Source organism: Acipenser ruthenus, chromosome 18 (assembly GCF_902713425.1).
Source record: "Acipenser ruthenus chromosome 18, fAciRut3.2 maternal haplotype, whole genome shotgun sequence".
Taxonomy (NCBI): Eukaryota; Metazoa; Chordata; class Actinopteri; order Acipenseriformes; family Acipenseridae; genus Acipenser; species Acipenser ruthenus.
Window position 1 is genome coordinate 27,803,792 of NC_081206.1, and position 22,235 is coordinate 27,826,026.

The window sequence follows — 22,235 nt, forward strand, 5'->3', positions numbered from 1 at the left end:
AGGTTTCTCATCTGAAGCAGCAATTAAAAAAAAAATACAAAAATAAAAAGTAGCTAACAAAATAATATCATACATTTGACTTGTTTTGCACTTTCATTAGCTATATACAGTAGGTCGCAAATGGGCAGTTTTGAAAGAAATATATATTATAGTAAACAAGTGCAACACCCACTGAAAGCTGCAAATGTGACCATTGAATAACACTGTAACAATATTATATAAGCATTAGCTGAACTCTGGGGTTACACCCAACCATGGCAATTCCCATTATGTACATTTTCTTTTTAAACATGCTGCCTTCTTAGATGTGACCTCCAAATAAATTCATGATATTTTCTATGTACCGGTAAAAGCATGTGTTGTTCCCTGTGGGGGGTGAATGATCTCCAATTACAGGGATAGGGATGTGAGCATGCCCAGCTATATCTGGAGATGGGCACACATTATTGTAACTGAAGTTCATAGTAACCTACATTTGCATTGTGGACTTAGCATGGATATTTGTTGAAAGACCTTTATTACACCACATACAGTAAATTAACACCTGCAACAGGTTATTTTTTATTATTCGGAGGATATATGTAGGTTTAGTGATTCTTTTAAAACGTATATTTTTATTGTTAAAAAAATGCAGAGGATGCTTAGTACTTTCTAATTTGTATTAAACCCTCGACTGCCTTTTCTAAATACAGTATGCTGACATGGAGGTAAACGAGTGGCAGTAGTGCAATATGGCAAACACATTTATAACAAACCTAATGAAAAAAATCAGAAGAAAAGTCGATGAAGTTCACTTTTATTCTCAGCACACAGTATAGCATATGAAGTTTCTGGGAAAATGTAACCCAATATCCACATACTTGTAATCTGCCAATATATTAAACTGACAGACCCTGTATGATTAAAATTATATAGATGAGGTAAGGACATGGTTAAAAACCTTCCCTGGAGGTAAATTGGCTCCCCAGAAAAGGGAGCCTTGGTTGTTTGCTTCAACAGATATATTCATTTGTGTGATTGATCTGGCCTGCCTGACTATTGTCCATCCTTTCACATTGACCATGTACAAGCAAAACATATTAAAAGGGTATTTTTGAATAAAAGCGTTCATTTTTTAAGTTTTCTATGTCTTTGAAGTTTTAGACATGCACATTTTTTTTTCTTGCATTAGTGATCAAGGCCCCAAAAAGACATGCTGTTGCCATAGAAACAGTCGTTTTCCTCATTCCTTGCAGAGCTGGCATAATCTTAATGAATGTATTTGAAGCTGATTAAATTATTTTACATGTAACTTTCAACTGATAATATAAGAGGATGATAAGGTCTATTTATAATAAGATGTATTTCATTATATTATTTAGGCAAGGTTCAAAGATGATTATCTATATACGCAATGTATAAATGGTACCTTATGCCCCTGTTTAAAAACTGTTAGAGATTACAGGCCTAATTCATTTAAATATATCTTGATATTGATTAAACTTTTCTTGACTGTGGTTGGTATACTTTTAGTCTATTCATTTAAACAGATGAGTCTGACATTTGTAAAAAAATAAAAAAGGCCCTGTGTCTGATCTTGTCCCCCAACCTCACCAAAGTACACAGAAAAACAGCACCCTCTGTTGTTTCCCAATGACTATTTCTTTTGGCATGACATAATCAGATGTGTCAGAAAGAGTAAAGATACAGCAACTTCTCAGCTCAAGAGCCATGGATTAATGAGTTGTAGTTCAGCACTGGCCCCAACTGCCTCTTGGAAACAAACAATCAAAAGCCAACAAAGAATGTAGGTACTATTTTTATGTTTTATATGAAGTAGGTTTTGCTGTGGTGATACTGGTTATGGCTACTTTTTCAATCAAGTCCCAAATCAAAAGAACATTGCTTTGTCTTGTCTTGGTCTCAGTGTAGCATACTTAATGCAAACCCATTCTTGTTACATTATCTGTCTCCCAAGTCAGACTTAGCTGAGATCTAAGAAAAATGAAAGGGGTAACTTTCCAATTCACAGCTTTCCAAAGATGAGGTTTAACACACTTACTCACCTTTGTATGAACCACTGAGTCTGCTATAAAAGACAGACTTTACACTTTAATAGAACTTTTTATACAAAAAAATGCCCAAGTCTGGCCAAGCATGTGGCTGCACTAATGTATCCTGAGCATATACTGAACAATGGTTCAGCTTTAATGGCCTTGCACTATCCCCAGGTGACCTGTTGCTACAACAGGATTTACCTGTTCTCAAGATTATTAGTAGTAGTAGTAGTATTATTATTATTACAGCATTTTCCATTTCAGTTGTGAATAAACCTCCTTCTATTCTCTTCCAAATGTTGATTTAGCAGTTTACCTCACCATCTAATTTAGATCTTCTATTAATTTTGAATATGTCTATCTAATATGAATTATCATACATTTTGTGGCATTGATGAATATAAGGTGCTTCATTGAGCCATTTATCAAATTGAATATTTTGTTTGCCTTGTCAGGTGCAGTTACTGCCTTAAGATAGATCAGGTTTAAAAACATGGTAATTCTGTTGCTTGAACTGCATATATAAGACTGGCTATTGGAATATGAATATGAATTGGAACACCCAAAGAATAGGGTAAAGTGAAACTGAAACAGACTGTATATGCACTTTTAAATAGTTTAAATACAGTATACTACTCCCACTAGGAACATATCCCAGGAGGCTCTGGGGTTCTTTGTATCCAACAGAGAAATCACAGATCAAATGTGTTTACTCCTCAACAGCCATCATAAAGCATAGTGTGAGTGTGGGACCTAGGTGGAGGCAAAGAGCCAGAAACTGTGGCTATGATAATCAGGTGTGAAAAAAATGATTTTACTGTAAACAATGAGAGCGTCTTTGATACTGGTTACTAATTATCTTCATATGATGTTTGTAAGGCACTTAAAGCATGCAGTCCAGATGGTTTAATTGTTGGCAGATCAGTAAGAATGACTTTGCACGGTCTTCTGAGTCGATGGTGAACAAATATTCCGCTTCAGACACGTGGCATCTGCTTAATCATTACACAGTGGTTTCTGCATTCATTTTACAGAAGGATGCTGGAATAAATCTGCAAATAGACATGTAAACAACGATTCTAAAAACAGCAGACACAGACAATACAGCCATTTATTGGAACAAAAATGCTATATGCAAAGGTTGCATATTTGATATCTGTGCTCTGACTAGAGAAGAGATAGGGAGTTTCAATGTACTGGTCATAATAGGTATCACGGTCCTAGGCAATTTTCTGCCATTTGCTTCAACAGTTACAGTTGACTTACTGACAGACACTTTAGAAAAGTCTCTGGTCCCATGTTGATTCCTGTGTAGCAAATGCATTAAAAATGAACCAGCATAAACAAGGACAAATCTGAGTAAGAGCATTTGACAACTGAAAGGTGTTCAGCTGCCAGGTAATGGCATCTAGGGAGAGCGACTGACATTATTTTAAGCTGTTATTTGACATCTGGGAGGGGGATATCTGTTTAAAATTTTAGACCTGAGCAATGACTCTTTTGAGTTTTTAAACAGGTGTGCACCCTCAGGAGTACTGGGAAGTATCTTCAATGGACCTGAAGAGCATGACCCCGATAATGTATCTGATGTCGAGAGACTAATGCATGCCTTTGTTTCACCTAGAACTGATTATTGTAATGCACTTTTTTCTGGTGTCCCGAAACATGTGGTATCCCGCTTGCAGCTTGTTCAGAATACCACCACTAGAATTCTGACTAAAACCAGGAAAAGTGAACATATTACCCCTGTTTTGGCCTCTTTACACTGGCTCCCTGTGCAGTATTGAATTGATTTTGCCATTAACTTACAAGGCCCTGAACGGATTAGCACCTAGTTATTTGCAGGAGTTACCGACCCCATATCTTCCAAACTGCATTCAGAGATCATAGGATGCGGGGCTGCTGATTATTCCTAGGGTCAACAAAAGCAAAACAGGAGGTAGGGCTTTTTCTTGTAGAGCTCCTAAATTATGGAATGCTCTGCCTTCGTTTGTCAGGAAAGCTGGGACTATTACAGTTTTCAAGTCCAGACTAAAAACACACTTATAAAATGGCTTTCTTATCTTAGTGGGTTTTAATGTAACTTTAAAATTGCTGCTTTTGTAATATTATGTGTCTATTGTTTAAATATGTTATTTAAATGATCTGATTATAACAGTTGTATGTGTAAAATGCTATACAAATATATTGTGGTTTGTTCTGTTTTTCTGCTATGCACTGTGCTTTGTGACACTTTTGTATAAAAAGCGCTATATAAATGCAATAAATAATAAATAAATATTCAAATAATTTTATTTTTATTTTTTTTCCACACTTGGAGATGCAGACTGATGCTAAATATAAACTGTGAATTATCTGAGCCATTATTGGCATCGACATTCATTTCATTCTATAGTATAATATTAGCAGAAAACGTCATGGGAGGCATATTTTAGATCACTGCTGTAGGACTGCTGGAGAAATGGCAAGGTGAGCCTGTTGATTCTATCCTAATCCTCTCTCCACATGTTCTTATCCAGTCCAATGGAGATCCCCAACACAGTTTTCACCCAACCTTGACACGTACTCCTCCATGCCTCCACTGTTCAAGCAATACACTGCTGCAACATCCTTTCACATGCTAAGAGGGAACCATCTGCAACAAGGATTATCACAGCATTCACTAAAAAGTTAGGCTTTGCCATCTTGGCAGCAAGCCTCCAATTGTTGTTAACAATTCATACTACAGCAAAGATATACAGAGTTTTGTGTATCCCTTATACTAGATATTATGATTCTGTAGTGTAATATTATTGATCCATTTGTAAGAGAGACTTCAAGTACGTACTGAGGTTTAACGCTAAAGGTCTCCAACTCCCATGTAAGAGTCAGTAAACAATAATAGCTAAGCTTGAGGTTCTTCAGTTATTTTGTATTGAACATGCTGTAAAGTAGGGCAATTAAGACTTTTTCAAATGTATGTCTAACTTCCTAATCCCAGGATTTAAAGAACTGAATCTATCCATCCTACAACAAAGAAGAATTAGGGGGACATGATTGAAGTCTTTATAATCTTAAAAAGGAGTTGACAATACAGTGTATTTAATCCTAATCAATACTTTGCAGTACAGAAACCAGGGCAGATGACACTAAGTGGAGTGGAGATAGACAGGATAGAGAGAAGAAGACACATCTTCACACAGTGCTGAGGGTATAGAATGGGTTACCTAATCACATTTTTATTTAAAAAAATCTAGTACGTTTTTGGTGGAAAAATCCAACACAACAGTGCCACCTTGTGATAAAAATAAACACCTTTCCATTCCATACATTATTTCTTATAGCACACACTTAATTTTCAATATTTTTTTATTATAAATTAATGCGTCCTTTCTGTAAAGTTATACAATCAACCAATCATCTGAAGATAAGAATGCACACAATGTACAAATCCGATATGCTGTTGGTGGTAAACATTTATTTTTCTAATTTGTAAATTGTTGGATAGTAATGCAATTAAATTAATCTGAGACTATATGGCTGTCTGGTTGGCTAAGCTTTATTTCCATTTCTTGTAGTATTTATTTATTGCTGATGGATGGCAATATTATTATTATTATTATTATTATTAGTTTATTTAGGAGACACCTTTATCCAAGGTGACTTACAGAGACTAACTAGTGTGTGAACTATGCATCAGCTGCAGAGTCACTTACAATTACATCTCACCCGAAAGACGGAGCACAAGGAGGTTAAGTGACTTGCTCAGGGTTGCACAATGAGTCAGTGGCTGAGGTGGGATTTGAACCGGGGATCTCCTGGTTACAAGCCTTTTTCTTTAACCACTGGACCACAAAGCCTCCCTTGTATTGCTATTGCTTGGTACTGCACATACAACAATGAGTAAATTGAGGTTTAGGTATCAGCATGTTTTGGATGACAATTTGAACGGTTAACTAACCACATGTTTACAGTTCAAATTGTGTTGACATTATTGATCCAACAAGTCTTTTGACATTGACTTCAGAGTATAACTGTAATTCATTGGCTTCTTCTAGGTGTGTCATCACGTAGCTGAACTAACTTGAGTCCACTCAAGAGATTAAGAAATTACCTGTGCGGTTGTTGTGCTTGTGTACAGATAATAATGAATATAATAATCTTCAGTACTAGTAAGTACAAGCAGTTACACTGTGGTTTCCATTCACTATGCTCATAGCACCCAATCCTGTAATTTGCGAGGATGGCACATACATTAGCAGAATGTAGTATGTAATACAGTTATTTTCCTGAATATTTTCCTCAAAAATTGTAACTTTCTTTGTTCTTTAATCACTACTTAAATATGTGAACTACAATGGGAATCAATAATCTAAATTTGATTTACAGGGTGATTAGAAAGTAAGTTTACCACATCAATGTACTGACAGCCCAAAGACAGACTTATGGAGGACCAGCCAAGTGTAAGAAATTATTATATATATTTTTTTTTATTTCATTATTATTAATATTCAGTTAAAAAATGGTTAAAAGGGGGATTTTCACTGCAGAAGAAATATTAAGATAATCAATGGTATGGTGTTCATGCTTTTGCACTTGAGTATTTTGTTTTGTTATCCATTGGCATGGCAAGCTTTGATTTTGAAAGTATTTTGCAACATTCTAAGGACAAATAGTGCTGATAAGATAAACAATAAATTACTCAACTTCCTCCAACTGACCTTCTAATGCACATAGGGTCATACTATCAATTAGTAATTAAATGACAATCTTAGAAAAGTGGGCCAAAAAAAGGCCACTGGTAGACTAATCAAACAGAACCTAAACAGTCTACAATTACATACAGTGTTTTCAACAGAACGTTTTATAAAATGAAATGAGATGGTAGTCATGGCAGCCTGTTTTTCTAGACCATGTTGCTTTTCTACCCCTATACATAACATTATATTTAACAAATCATTCCTTAACCCATTACTTAACACTCATTCCACATATGCTTAAAATGTGTTGTGCTCTGCAATCTACGATAAAGTCCTGATGAAACACAAGAGTGCTTCATGTTTCAATAAATAGTGTACAGTAGAGGTACAATCAGCAACCAATTTCCTAATCGAACAGCAGTAATAATCAATGCATTGAGAACACTTTGTTATTCAAAAACCAAATAAATGTGTACTCTGTGTAGAAAAAAGCCTGCAAATACAACTGAATACATGTACGTGCATATATTGCATACACAGTTACTATTATACTATTAATACTATTCTATTTTTTTTAAAAGCAAGACACTACATTTCTTTCTTTAGACACAAAACAAATGCAAATGGAAGAGCTTTAGTCTAGCAACGTGCATTAAAGCATGTGTCATTGAGTAGACAGCTACTGTATGTGAGGCTCCAAATAAAGCATCTGGGCAATTCATTGATCAAAGAATGTTAATTAATACATGCAAAATAAAAGCCATGGCATTGAATAATCAAACAATTGTCGCATCTCTAGTGTACGGTTATCTGTCCAAATTACATGCAAACTACAACATTTTTACAAACGTAATAGCAATGCTGTTTGTATACAGATAGTTTTAACTGATATATTTGGTATGACTTTGGAACACAATCATTTTTAGCAATCACTGCAACATGTTTTTGGCGTTCATGAAAGGGGCTGGATTGATGAGAAACAGAACTTCTCTATTATCTGCCCAAAACGTGATCTTGTTTTTCTGAACCATGGTCGCTCATAGATTGAATACATATTTGCTTTTCTTGCCTTTACTGATAACCTGCTTTTTGGGATTTAAGGTACAAGGATGTTCCCATCTGGTTAAAGAATACATCCTGCATTTTAGACAAATGGGTTTCATTATTTACACATCATGCCAGTTCAAAACCTTTTCTTATGGATAAGACACTGAGCACTTTCGTATTTTAGAAATGAAGTCTTCATTTTGAGGACCACTATTTGAGGATCACATTTTGAGCACAAGCCCGTCGTGAATTTTTTTTTGTTTGTTTCTGGAAACAAAGAAAAATCAAGGGCCATGTTCTCACAGCTTTATACTCCAAATTATTATCAGCATGATTACTTTAGAGAAACAAAGACCAATTGCAATTCTACACAAATGAGAAAAGACTACCGTCAAGCCTCTAAATGAAATGTTGGAGTTGTTCTGGTTTGGTTCATTTAGTGGGTGCTTCTTTTGTTTCTGAAAAAGTCATGGAAGCATGTTTCCTTGTGTTTGCTGGACTTGAAGAATAAGGAAACCCAACATGTACTGTAGATGATTTCAATAAGAGGACAAGTGACAATGGAAGTAGAAATGGATTTAAAAGCCTAGTTAATAAGGCTGAGCCCGAATATGTATTTTTATTTGCATTGTTATTGAATATTACTTTATGCAAATGTGCATTCCATAAAAGAAAAGTGAGTGTTTAAATTAAAATGATTCTTCAACCCCCCCCCCCATGTACAGCATGATATAGCAAGGCCATTATGGAAGGCCATCTGGGTCAAAAACGTGTGCTGTTTAGTACACATTTCAAATAAATTACTACATGTAGTACTGCGATACACTACGCGTTCTATTTTGTTAACTTCACATACTATTTTACTACACGTACAAATGTGGGCCAATCAGTTCTTTACAAATGAAATAAGAGCCAATTAATTTAAAGAAAATAGTATGTGCACTAAATCATCCAATGAAAAGCAGCCTCACATTTTCCATGCTCTTCCAAAAGTGATCAGGGAATCTGAGCCTTTCAATATTTTTAAAAGCCATCTCAAAACATACTTTTTTAAACTTGCCTTTCCAATTTTTTAACTTCTGTTTGTACAATGTTTTTTTTTTTTTTATATGCCTTTACTTTTCCTGTATAATGTTTATTTTTTATTTTTTTTATTTCTGTGACTGTAAAACTTCCAATGATCGCCAGGTCTTTTTTAAATGCGCATTATACTGGATATGGTCTTTTTAGTGGATTTTATTTTCAATGCAGATTCGTTCTTATGCTTTTTCCTTTTCTAATGATTTGCATATCCTTGTTTACTTTTGCTTTATACTTTGGGGGTGTACAATACATGGCATTTATTTATAAAATAAAACTGCTACGTAATACCCACTGACGCAACCTTTTCAAAAGAGGGTTCAGCATTTCAAAAGAGGGTTCAGCTGCATGTTACCTTCATACTAGATACTGTACAGTGAAAAGAACACAAACAAATTGAGTAATGCTGTTACACTTGTTCTTTTATTGCATTATACAATGACTAGGAGTTTACATATTAAAATGTTATTTTTATGCAAGAACAGACTAGAATATCTATTTTGCCATTGCAAAAATAACTAAACATAAATTATTATAATGCATACATGTGAATTTTAGAGATGTTTCACTGCTTTTTCACCTTTTAACAGTTCAGTAAGTGTAATACATCTACTTTTAAAGATAACGACTTTAAAATGTTTCCATTGTGTATTCGTTATAAAAGTGGCACTGCTAACACATATTTACTTTAGAGAAGGATTCATTATTTTTCCCATGAAGAGGATACTCTTGGTAGTTTTTTCGACGATCAACAAGATGAAGGGTCGGTTAAATTTCACAACTGGAGGTATTGACATTGGCATCACCTCAATGAAAGTGGCAGCTCCTGCTTCAGTTCCCTTCTCATCAACGTCTAGCACTGCTTTGTGGGCAGCCTGCAAACAACAAAAAAGACATTGTTCCATGTTCTCTTCAGTTTGGCCCTATTCCCAAACCTTTCCTTTTTAAGGGATGTTTTTTTTTTTAACAATTAATACATTCTCATAGATTAACAGCACTTTGAAAAAAAAACAGAATACACTTTATTCCACTGTAAAACAATTTTTCATGAACTATAAACTTGTTTTAATTAAACATGCCCTTCATCTGTACATTTTATTATACAGATTGTCTAATCGTAGAAGACATAAGGCCACAGAGGTAATTTTACCTTAGACAATTTCAGTTTAATCTCTTCTGTAATTCTGGAAAAGTCTGCGTTATCACTAAACGCATTGATGATACCCATGGTTGCCAGTATTTCTTTGAGGGAATAGGATGCAGAAACTGAGAATTTGGGTAGGTACACATCCACAGAGCTGGAAAATTAAAAGAAAAACAAATTGCTGTTTGCTTCCTTCCAGTTCACTATCTCATACAATAAAGATGTAACTCATTTAGAATAATAATCTGAATAAAAGAGAGGAAATGTATTAAATATTTGCAGAGTCTATAACTTTCATTATTTGGATTAAACCGGTAATGTTTAATGACCTAATTAAAAGGGATTTCTTCTGATGTCAGTTACTGAATTCATTACACCTAGTTTAAGCAAACACATATGCCTCCTCTTCTCACATTATTATTGATTCAGTATGGGTCATTGCAATATTATAAGAGTAAGTAATTTGGCATCCCTTGAGAGATGCCTCTTAACTGAACGTACTTGTTCTAGATTTGTTCTATATATATATATATATATATATATATATATATATATATATATATATATATGAATGATGTTATGGATTGTATATTTTTAATGTCCTCCAACTTACCTAAAGAAGAGTGAATCGTGCCATCTTTTAATGCTGTCCTTACTCAACATCTCTTCCACTTCCTTAAGCTTTCCTTCATCAGGCAAGATAAGCATCAGTGATGCATCTCCTTTGTAGGGTAGCATCAGTATGAAAGTAGAGTTTTCTTCATCATAATAATAGTCAAATCTGCCACTTCGGATCATCATCTCAACTGGGACTGTTGTGTTCTCATTCACATGGAAGACATCTTCCTTTGTATATTTTGGATCAAAAGGCTTTACCCATTTCCCTGAGAATACAATTCAATACAGATTAAAGTCCTGAAATTAGTATGGTTTACTTCAAATGAAAATAGTGTATTTTTTAATTGTTGCCCTATCAAAAGTATTGTGTGTATTTGCTGTAAATCTACTTTTTTGGAACTATTTTCAGTTGTTGTAAGATTATTTGAATTAAAGAATACTTTGAAAAATGTTGATCATTATCATATTACTTTATGAAAAGCAATGGGTTGGTTATAAACAGCAGTAAAGGTTTCAGTTTTTTTTTCACTATGATGTATATTATACTTAACACACTTTGGAAATATTTTCATATATCTATATATTTAGAGGAATGTAGTACATCATCTCTCCTATAGATGAGAAGATTCTGCTGGTTTCTGGTATTTCAAACACACTCTAATGGTGATCATTGTTAATTTACCTAATACTGAACTCTTTAAACAAAGCATTGTGAAAAGGAACCGTTATTATAGAACATGACATTACCATGGTATTAAAACTTACCTCTGAAGAACATGTAGTTCACAAGAACCATCACAGCTTTAGAATCTAGGTCTTTGATTAAGTCAACGATTTTGCCATGGGTCTTCATTGCTATATACGTATTTATCTCTACTTTAGCGAAGTCAGGTTTCTGAAAGTTGACTGTGAAACCCTTTGTGTCGTAAAAGTGTTGGGCGTCTTTCAAAAATGTAGGATTTGGCTTGAACCCTTCCTGCAGGTAGACAACATTCCCAGCTTCCAACTGAAGCTCGTTATTTTTATGACTGAGCATGTGAAACAGGTGTTCAAAGGCATGATTAACTTCAGTTTCATTGAGACCAGAAGGGCTGAATCCGAGGGTTTCAAAAAGTTGATCATGAGTGGTACCCTTTGCACCCAGTGCCATCACAGAAAGGGCAGTAGAAATGCTCAAAGGGGAATAGAAGATGTTTCTGGACTCCCCATCTGGCAGGGAGTTCAGTTGTTTGTATAAACTGAATGCAAAGTCAGAGTTTGCAGGCATTAACTTGCGGCACTGCAGCTCACTCTCCTCATGCTGGTGATCCGTGTCATGAATGTGATGGTGGTGATCTTTAGAATGATCGTCACACTGGGCACCACAACAGAGCAGAATCCCTAATAACCACAGGCCAAGAACCTTCCCCATTTTTCTATAAATAAATAATAAATGGAATAGTTATTCTCGGATTAGTATATGATTTAGTAAAGACACTGTATTCAAAATCGAATAATGCTGTATTTTAGGTCTGAAATTTTACAAATAAATACTTCTCTATGAAACGCTCAATGGTAAAATGTATGTATTAATATTAAAAGAAACCTTTGTCAAAGTGATATCCAAAAGACAAATTGATAATGCTGTATTTTACATATCTATGACTAGGGTGACCAGACGTCCCGGTTTTCCATCAATGTGCCGGCATTTTTCTGAAAATCTTTAAAAATTCCCGGTTTTCAGCCACTTCCTGTAGTGCGACACACTCTAAAAACATAAACAACCGCTTCCTATATAACTTAGTTTATGGCACCTGCAGTGAAAACCAAATACAATTTAAAAAGGTACTAGGTAATCAAGAACATTATTTCTATAAAGTGATTAACACAGACAAACGTGCTTATTTCTCAGTGCACCATGCGATTTTATTCAGTTTATTTTCAATATGAATTTGCAATTCTGTAATACGGTAATTTTGTAGCTTTTCAGTTCTGGCAGGATTTAGCCTAGACAGTAGTAGGCAGAGCAGCAAGAGATTGCAAGCAGCCAAATCTACCAGGTTAAATCACATCAATGTCAATAAATGCAGCCAACCTGACACAGTGAGTAAAAAAAAAAAAGAAAGAAAAATGCCTAAATGTAAATGCATTTTTAATGATAATCTACAGAATTCATTATTATTATTATTATTATTATTATTATTATTATTATTATTATTATTATTATTATTATTAATAATAATAATAATAATAATAATAAACTCAATTTTAAAAAGTAGCAATACGTATATAACGCAACATGGCAAGTTAAACTAATTAGCCACAAATTATACACCCGGGAATGTACTGAATGTGAATGTGCTTTGAAAATCTGGTCACCCTACCCATGACACAATTAACTACATATTTAACTACAACCGGAATTGATCAGTCACCAAAGGTACTGAGCATTATTGTCTGTGTAAGACTGCTGGGTGTCATCCAATTGAATTCCTAACAGAATTCCACTATATATGAACTGGTAAGTAGCTATTTGAGATCTAGAGGTGCTCCACTAGGAGGTATAAGCAGGAGTTTGCAGTGTAAAAGATCCTTATTGTATCCATTCAGTCAATCTGTTATGTAATGTAAAATCCACAAGTTCCCATGCAGAACAGTTAACAATACCTGTTTTGTATTCTGTTGAAAAGCTGAGTTTTGGCTCCCTGCACTATTTTGTTAATCAACAGCAGTTTAGTCAGAAGTTCGTAATAAAGATATAAAGATTAATCAAAATATCTTATATGTAACATATTCCTCAAAGGAGGCCTATATTTATAAATCTTGTGTTTTAATTCTAGAAGAATGAGATATCACTTAGAAAATGTTGTTCTGGAACAATCCTAAATTTCAGTCAGATGTCCTTATATTTATAGCTCTAGGTTTTGCTACAGAACTTTATCTGTTTCCCACTGTTAATTTAATTTGTTGACTTATGCTTATGATTTATACACCCTCACATTTCAGAGTGATGATGGTTACAAATGTATCATTTATTTAAAATGTTTCTTTCCTCAAACTATACTATAACAATATATATATAGTGGTAAAAACTATAGATGAAAAATAACAGACATGCATTCATAAAACAAGAGAAAAATATGTACTTACCACTTTTATTTATCTCCTTGCCCAGACTATTCTTCTTGTTTTTTTTGTCAATTTATACGCCAACAAAGCAGAAGAGTCCTTCCTTAAACATTAACTAGCTGACAACCTCTGAACTTGTGTTCCAGAGTAAGGTTCTTCTTTTGTGTTTGCTTACCTGATCACCTGTGCTCTTGTGTGTCGCTTGGTTAATCAGTTATTTAGTTATATCACATTAAACATGAGTTTTACTTTTTGTCTATTTCCATTTTACCTCACAGCGCAGCTTTCTTTTTTCTTTTTTAGAGTGATGAAAAAAGCAGAGTGCTCAGAGAAAGAATTTGAGTGTCACCTGGCACGTCAGCAGTTAACCATGCTAACATTTGTACACAAGAGAGGCTTCTGTGTTCCAGTGGTAATACAACCTGTTCCAAGGTTTAATCAATTTGAGTATTCACACTGTGGGATGTGAAATATCTCTTAAACTATGCTTATCTTCATACTGAAATGCCTTATTAGCCTGCTTGTTATGTAATTGTGTCTATCCATTTACACATTCATCACAGGGTTTTTTTTTTTTTTTTAATTTAGTTTTCATTCAGTAAAAGCAATTTAACATATAGTTTATTTGGGGTAATTAGCTGAATACACAATGACACAGCTACAGTGTGAGTTTCGTTATTCTAAAGCTTAATGTACTGTAAAGGTTAACACTCTCCTTGGTTTCTAAGTTGATCATTTCCCCTCGGGTCAAAACAAGGACCTGTGGTTCATTCTTTGTTTACTCTGGGAAAATGATAAGGTGGCAAACAAAAGCATGTATTTAAACCCTTGAGTTCATGTAACAGTGGTTCCATTTTGTGCAAACCTTTTTTTTTTTTTTTTTAATTGTGTGTGGGTGGGGGGCGGAATTTTGACAGTCCTCTTGATACTGCTGGTGCAGTCCTAGAAACCTATTTCACTGCCAGAAACTGAAAGCTTTGTGAGGTCATTCTAGTTATATCCAAATCTCATGTGCAGCAGTTGTTAACTAAACAGCTGTCATTTCTAAAGGTGAATCACTTTTACAACAGCCTTTACAACAGAAGGATTAAGGTTTAAATATGTTCATTACTATACCTAGCATAACAGTTCCTCCGTTCAACTTGTGTAATTAATAGCCCTATTGGGTGATGGAAATGACTGAAATTTATTTTGGGATGGCAAATATAGAGTCTATATTCTTTGTAGACTATGCAGTAGATAATTCATTTAAAAAATCAGTAAAAACAGACACAGTTGGCATTTTATCCTGCCCTTAAACCTTTTTCTCACACAGTTACTTTACAATGATGACCAGCATACTGTTTGTAGTAATACTGAAATGAATCTGTGTGTTTCCACTGCTGTTTTCAGCATTCAGTTGTATGATTACGTGGTTTGGATTACAGTTCTACCTGGGTTTGGATTAGCGAGTCAACGGCACATTCTTTGGAGACTATACCTGTGATTAGTTCTTAATGGATTAGGCCCTATTGCAGACCCTAGTGGGGCTCATTGTGCATTTCTAGACATCATTATAATTAGAAAGGGAACATTAAACTAATGCTGCTGAGATATTAGAAAAACTGATTTTCAAATGAAAGTTAACAAACTAGTTCCTTCCTCATATTCAGGACTTCTTTCTCCATGACTGCGTTTGTAAGTTTTAAGATGCATCAATCAACAATCCTATACAATGATAAAATATCCTTTCTTCTTATCCCTACATACTTCTGTAAAGCGGTATTAGGTCATTAACACTAAATGGTGAAAACATATTAAGCTTTTAGTCTGCCAGTGAGTCTGAAAATAAACTGTAATTTAGAATAATCAAACACCAATTCTTTAAAGCATTTTATTAACAAACTTCAAATAATAAGGTCTGCTTAGTCATAGAATTTTACTTTTTTTTAATGAATTACTACCAGTTAATCACAGGTGGTTTTATGCCGAGGAAAGATTTACATTCACTTATTCAAATTCTACTTGCTACCACTAAACTGATATATACCATGTTTATTTTCAGACATACGTTATTTTTTCGTGGGATCAACGACTCTTCCCATGAAAAGTACTTTTCCGGTGTGTTCTTCATAGATCATCAATATGAAAGGTCTATTAAATATTATTTGAGCGGGCATGGAATAAAACACAACCTGTATGCCAGTGCCAGCAGCAGCCTCAGTCTTGGATTCATCAACCTCGAGTACAGCTTTATGAACAACCTGTTATGAGAAAAGGCTCAAACAGTTACCAGTCCTGCATAGTTCCATAGTAAGTGGCTCTGCATAGTTCACCACATAGTCTGTAAGTCGCTTTGGATAAAAGTATCTGCTAAATGACAAAATAATAATAATAATTAGGAGAGAGGAGAGAGAGAGAGGAGAGAGAGAGAGAGAGAGAGAGGAGAGAGAGGGGGGAGAGAGGGAGGAGAGAGAGGGAGGGAGAGAGAGGGAGAGAGAGAGAGAGGGAGAGAGAAAGGAGAGAGAGAGAGGGAGGGAGAGAGGGAAGCAGTGTGGCGTAGTGGTTAGGGCTCTGGACTCTTGACCGGAGGGTTGTGGGTTCAATCCCTGGTAGGGGACACTGCTGCTGTACCCTTGAGCAAGGTACTTTACCTAGATTGCTCCAGTAAAAACCCAACTGTATAAATGGGTAATTGTATGTAAAAATAATGTGATATCTTGTAACAATTGTAAGTCGCCCTGGATAAGGGCGTCTGCTAAGAAATAAATCATAATAATAATAATAATAATAATGGTTCAATGGTTAATGAGCTTGTACATATGGGTAGAGAGGTAATTTGTATAAAATGCTCTTACAATTCCTCTCTTTGGTAATGTTATTATTATTTATTTCTTAGCAGACAAGACTTACAATTGTTACAAGATATCACGTTATTTTTACATACAATTACCCATTTATATAGTTGGGTTTTTACAGGAGCAATCTAGGTAAAGTACCTTGCTCAAGGGTACAGCAGCAGTGTCCCCCACCTAGGATTGAACCCACGACCCTCCGGTCAAGGGGCCACAGCCCTAACCACTACTCCACACTGCTGCCCCAATAGGTTTTTTATTTTGATTTTTAATAATCCAAATAATTCTTTTTTCTTGTTTTACACTATACTTTAGACATTTAGCAAAAATGCAAGCATTACCAGGCTATTCATTAAAGTGTCAACACTTGCTTTATAGTGTACGGCCCGTCAGCAGCAGAATTTGACTCTCACCTCCGATACTTTAAGATTTCCCTCATCAGTAATACCAGAAAAATTAGCAGCATTTGTAAACAGAGATTTAATTCCCATTCTCCTTAAGATCCTTTTAACATCATACTTTTTTTCCATTGATAACTTTGGAAAATGAATCTCTGCAGATCTGTAAACAGAAAAAAATACATCACAATTTTGACACATCTGTCTTGTTTAAATATTTCCAGAACCATAACATGATGTGGTTGACCTGGAACTTTCTTAGTAACCTCATCATCACACTAAAGGAAATATATATATATAAAAAAAAAAATCCTATCTATGTAAGACAGTATATGCAAGTTGAGAACAGGATTAAAAAGCATGTCATATGAAGATAGACTGAAAGAGCTGAATCTATATAACCTAGAAAGAATGAGAGTCAGAGGAGACTTAATAGAGGTATTTAACATTCTCAAGGGTTTTAACAAAGTAACTGCTGAGAATTATTTTTCACAGGTCACAGAGAACAGAACCAGGGGAAAAGGAGGAACCATTGGAACAGACTGCCAGACAGAGTTGTTGAAGCAGAGTATTGGATCCTTCTAGAAAAGATTAGATGCTGTAATGGACAATATTGTATAACCCTCTCTGTGACCACAATAAGACCTTTAGCTAGCCGCCTGGGGGAAGAGCGGTCCCGTCTAGCCATGGATTTCATTTCCCCTACTAACCTGTTTTGAGTTTTTTTTTTTGTTCCCCTCCTGAGTGCTAACTGACAACGCTGGCACCAAAGCAAGCAAGCATAGGTGGGCTGAATGGCTGAATGGCTTTTCTTATGTTCTTCTTATGTTCTTATGTCACGTCTCAAGGTTTGATAAGGAGAATTTGTGAAAAAGATATTTCAATAGCTACTGTATGTTTATAATGTCAGATTTGCACATACTGTATAACAAAATCCTTAACACATATATTACAAATACAACAGCACACACAATCATACCAAAACTATGTGTATAAAATGTATTTCTACTAATTTTTTACTTTAGATTGATAGAACAGGAATAACGCTACATAAATAACACTATGTAACACAATTTTTGTTCCTGGGTAGTAAGTGTTATTTCCTAATTGCTTATGCCGCAAAAGTATAGAAAATGGCTATTATTCCCCACAAACTTTGCTTTTGTGACCAGGAGTGATATTTTGAAATTTACCTATTTCCAATGAGAAAACGGGTGAATTTGTGTCTTTTCATTCACATAAAGTCAGAAAAAAACAACATATGAATCCAAATTAACATGTATTTATACTAAAGTAATACAAAAATGACTACAAAAGATTTAGAAGTGAGTAGTTTTTCGAGATTTACGATTATACTGTAAATCACTTTCACGAATCAGCCCCCAAATGTAGTCTCCCATCATGTTCTTGTTATACTGTCCTTGGTAGCGGCGTTCAAAGTCCAGTATATCCTGGTGGAAGCGCTCACCTTGCTCCTCCGAGTACGCTTCCATGTTCTCCTTGAATTTATCAAGATGAGCATCAAGGATATGGACTTTGAGGGACATCCTACAGCCCATTGTGCCGTAGTTCTTCACCAGAGTCTCAACCAGCTCTACATAGTTTTCGGCCTTGTGATTGCCCAGGAAGCCCCGAACCACTGCAACAAAGCTGTTCCAAGCCGCTTTCTCCTTACTAGTGAGCTTCTTGGGGAATTCATTGCACTCCAGGATCTTCTTTATCTGTGATCTGACGAAGACACCGGCTTTGACCTTTGCCTCAGACAGCTTAGGGAAGAAGTCTTGAAGGTACTTGAAGGCTGCCGACTCCTTATCTAGAGCTCTGACAAATTGTTTCATAAGGCCCAATTTGATGTGCAATGGTGGCATCAGCACCTTCCGGGGGTCCACCAGTGGCTCCCACTTGACGTTGTTCCTCCCCACAGAGAACTCGGTCCGCTGTGGCCAGTCCCGCCTGTGGTAGTGCGCCTTGGTGTCCCTGCTGTCCCAAAGGCAAAGATAGCAGAGAAACTTCGTAAAACCGCCTTGGAGACCCATCAGGAATGCCACCATTTTGAAGTCTCCTATGACCTTGATGCCATCTCAGAAAAATGCAGATATGTAACCACTTAGGCAGCTGGAACTAAACTGAACTGATGGGCTTAAGGCCCCTGTATTTATACTACTATTTATATTACTGGAAAGTTCTAGAAAGTTCTAGAAGTTACTCCAAGTTTACTCAGCACTGAATCTATCTGGAATGTTCTAGAAAATAGGTAAATTTCAAAATATCACTGTCCTGGTCACAAAAGCAAAGTTTGTGGGGAATAATAGCCATTTTCTATACTTTTGAGGCATAACCAATTAGGAAATAACACTTACTACCCAGGAACCAAAAAAAAAAAAAAATTGTTACACGGTGTAATAAATAAATAAATAAATAAATAAATAAATAAATAAATAAAGAAATAAAGGATGCAAGTACCCCATTTTCAAGTTGTTGAGCCAGAATTTAAACTTTTTAGGCGAGAGACTTTTTTCAAGTTTCGCAAGTTCTCCCTTCTCTGGCAGAAGGAGTAGCATGGATGCCTTCCCGGTGTAAGGAAGTTGTAATACTGTGGTAGAGCATTTTGCATCATAGAGCATCTCAAAATCTTCAGTGTCATCTCTGAACATCATTGGAACGTCAACAGACTTTGTTTCATCCACATGAAATGTCCAGTCTCTTGTGTGTTTTGGGTCAAAGGCATACTTCCATTTACCTAAAATATAAAACTAAAAGATTACGACAGGTGACAAATGCCTTGATTTCTTTACTTTTTGTTTTCAAATGTATGTTGTCTTTGTAATAGTACAATAAAAAAAATGCAGTATATACATGAGCAAAATGGCATTTAACAAGCACTGAAACAGTTGAGGATACAACAGAACTTAAACAATAGTTTAAATATATATATATATATATATATATATATATATATATATATATATATATATATATATAATTTCAATAAATCTGTATTTTGATATGAACTGATGCACTACAGGCCTAAGAAGTGGAAAACCTTACCTTTAAAGTAAATGTAGTTGGTCAGTATTAATTTAGCTGAAGGATCAATCTCTTCAAAGAGTTCTTTGATTTTTCCTTTAGTTTCCTTTTCTATAATGTCATTTATTGTCTGCTTGGCTTGCTGGGGTTTAGAAAAATCCACAGGGAACACTTCAGCTTTGTAATAATGTGCAGTATCATTCACAAACTTCCGTGAAACCGCGAGAGACTTATCTATATGGAGTAAGTTTCCTGTTGATAACTGGAAATCACTGTTTTCTTTTGTTAGGATCTTCAGCAGGTCCCCAATATGAGCATGCATTTTGTTTACTTCGCTTTCGTTCCTATTAGCCAGACCAAATGCATCAATGAGCTCTTCTTGAGTAGCTGATCTTGCCCCTGAGGACAACAAAGCCAAGGCAGCGGTGATACTAAATGGAGAAAAGAAGATGTTATCTGTGGAACTCTGTAGAGCTATCTCATTGTACAGGCGAAAAGTGAAACTTGTAAATAACGAGGCGATCTCTTCAGTCAGACCTGCTTTTCTATTTTCTGGGTGTACTTCTGAGCCCATTTGAAACTTGCTTTCTACGTCCCTCTTTATGTTTTTTCTGATGCCTTCTGTTTGCTGAATAGCCATCGCACATATTAACACAGTTATGAGAAAAAAATTCATTATTCCCCTTTTGATTTCGGTCATTGTTCTACAAAGCATTTCTTGACAGTCTTTCAGTGTTGCCCTGTTGCCAGTTTCTGTTGTTCAAATAACTTAGAGCCATTCCAAACAGAATTGTGCATGTGATCTCTCCTGATGTCATCATAAAAACTTTCTGTTTGATGTTTGGTAAGACCGGGTTTGTGTGTGTGTTGTACCAATCTAACTCTCAATCATGCTTCATTTAAATACACTAGGATTCATTTTTTCTAATAATGGTGCTTCTATATACATATAGCAGCTTTTAAAAAGTGTCACATAACAAAACAAATAACAACTAGTACTGAAAACTATCAGATAACTAAATCATTGAATAAAGTTAACTGCAAGCAGAAATGGTTTTCGGGCACCCAGGCCTTCCTATGGATCCCAGGTTGCAGTACCTCAGAATACACTGTCCTCATCATGCAATTTATATCACTTATATAACAGATTTCATTTTAGTATAAATTACCCTGGTTATGAAAACACTTTTCCTAATGCTTTCATAATTCCTAAAGAGCTAGATAATGTAATTCAAGCACTCTTGTACTAAAGTAAAAGATATTAAGCTGTCCGCACTTTGAGGTTAGCAATAAACATACACTGTTATTATAATTCATATTACAGTAAATGTTTAACTTTTTTATGTTAATTATTATTAATTATTATTATTATATTATATCAAAATAATGCAGGTACATTTAAAAAACAACAATCTAGATTAGCATAAGAATGTAATGTCCATGAATTCATGAAGTTCCATTTGACCCACTCTCTTGGTTTATTTTATTATATCCTTTCTTTTACTGGTCATTAACAATCACTGTTACAATAATTTTTTAGTTTGAAAATCTCCTTCTCGCTGGCCAAATTCATAGGAGTCTCTAAACTGTGAGGAAGAATAAGTATAGAAAGAAATATCTTTCCTTTTACTGATTATTAAGCCTACAAATTACAGGCAGCACGTCACTGAAAATGTATTTATTTTTTAAACTGAAAGGGATTGTGTGTCTTTCTTTAGCTTTTAGACTATCATTTAATACAGTGCACTTGCGATTCTACAGGCAAAAATCCCAGAACTATTGCCTGCTAGTAATTGCCAATCAAGTTCAAGTAATGGAACTTCCAGCTTGTTACTGGAAATGGCTTCATATGTAAAGCCAACTGAACCAGTCATCAGAATTAGAATAGAGTACTGTTTAGAAGTCTCAGCAGCTACCATACACTGCCATCTTGTGGTCACAATGCAGTACAGTAACATATAAAAAATGATACAGCATCTACCTGATGTTACCTGGGGCAGTTTTTTTCATAATTTGTAATCTGGATTTTGTAATACTATATTTTGTGATCGAAATTACTTTTTTTTTAAAAAAAAAGCAGATTTTGTAATCGTAATTATTTGTTCTGGACAAATGTAATCCAGCAGTGACATTTTCTGAAAAAACGATCCAGATAAAAGTAATCTCGATCACAAAATATAGGATTACAAAATCTGGATCACTGTAATCCAGATTACAAATTTTGAAAAACTGGCCCCTGCTGATACCTATCTTTCAAGCCTGGA

At 35.1% G+C, this 22,235-nt stretch overlaps 2 protein-coding genes across 2 annotated transcripts; both read right to left on the reverse strand.

Moving 5' to 3' along the window:
* Window positions 1-9,246: 9,246 nt before the first annotated feature.
* LOC117973879 (alpha-1-antitrypsin homolog) lies at window positions 9,247-13,872 on the reverse strand. The gene is made up of 5 exons (XM_034927376.2): window positions 13,734-13,872; window positions 11,370-12,019; window positions 10,600-10,870; window positions 9,993-10,140; window positions 9,247-9,717 (listed from the first exon to the last, which is right to left on the reverse strand). Exons 2-5 carry the CDS (start codon window positions 12,013-12,015, stop codon window positions 9,526-9,528), a joined length of 1,257 nt encoding a protein of 418 aa, XP_034783267.2. The 5' UTR covers window positions 12,016-12,019; window positions 13,734-13,872; the 3' UTR covers window positions 9,247-9,525.
* Window positions 13,734-20,719, reverse strand: LOC117963942 (alpha-1-antiproteinase-like). Its single transcript, XM_058991784.1, has 3 exons — window positions 19,993-20,719; window positions 19,408-19,684; window positions 13,734-17,107 (listed from the first exon to the last, which is right to left on the reverse strand). The coding sequence occupies exons 1-3, from the start codon at window positions 20,684-20,686 to the stop codon at window positions 16,936-16,938; spliced, it is 1,143 nt and encodes a 380-aa protein (XP_058847767.1). The 5' UTR covers window positions 20,687-20,719; the 3' UTR covers window positions 13,734-16,935.
* Window positions 20,720-22,235: the final 1,516 nt, after the last annotated feature.

Coding starts and splice junctions, on each gene's coding strand:
- LOC117973879 (XM_034927376.2), bottom strand. CDS start 12,015: ATGGGGAAGGTTCTTGGCCTGTGGTTATTAGGGATTCTGCTCTGTTGT. Junction 10,141..10,599: donor CACGATTCACTCTTCTTTAG/GTAAGTTGGAGG, acceptor TTAATTTTCCAG/CTCTGTGGATGTGTACCTAC. Junction 9,718..9,992: donor TTAAACTGAAATTGTCTAAG/GTAAAATTACCT, acceptor TGTTGTTTGCAG/GCTGCCCACAAAGCAGTGCT.
- LOC117963942 (XM_058991784.1), bottom strand. CDS start 20,686: ATGCTTTGTAGAACAATGACCGAAATCAAAAGGGGAATAATGAATTTT. Junction 19,685..19,992: donor CAACTACATTTACTTTAAAG/GTAAGGTTTTCC, acceptor TTTATATTTTAG/GTAAATGGAAGTATGCCTTT. Junction 17,108..19,407: donor CTCAACAACTTGAAAATGGG/GTACTTGCATCC, acceptor TTCTGTTTACAG/ATCTGCAGAGATTCATTTTC.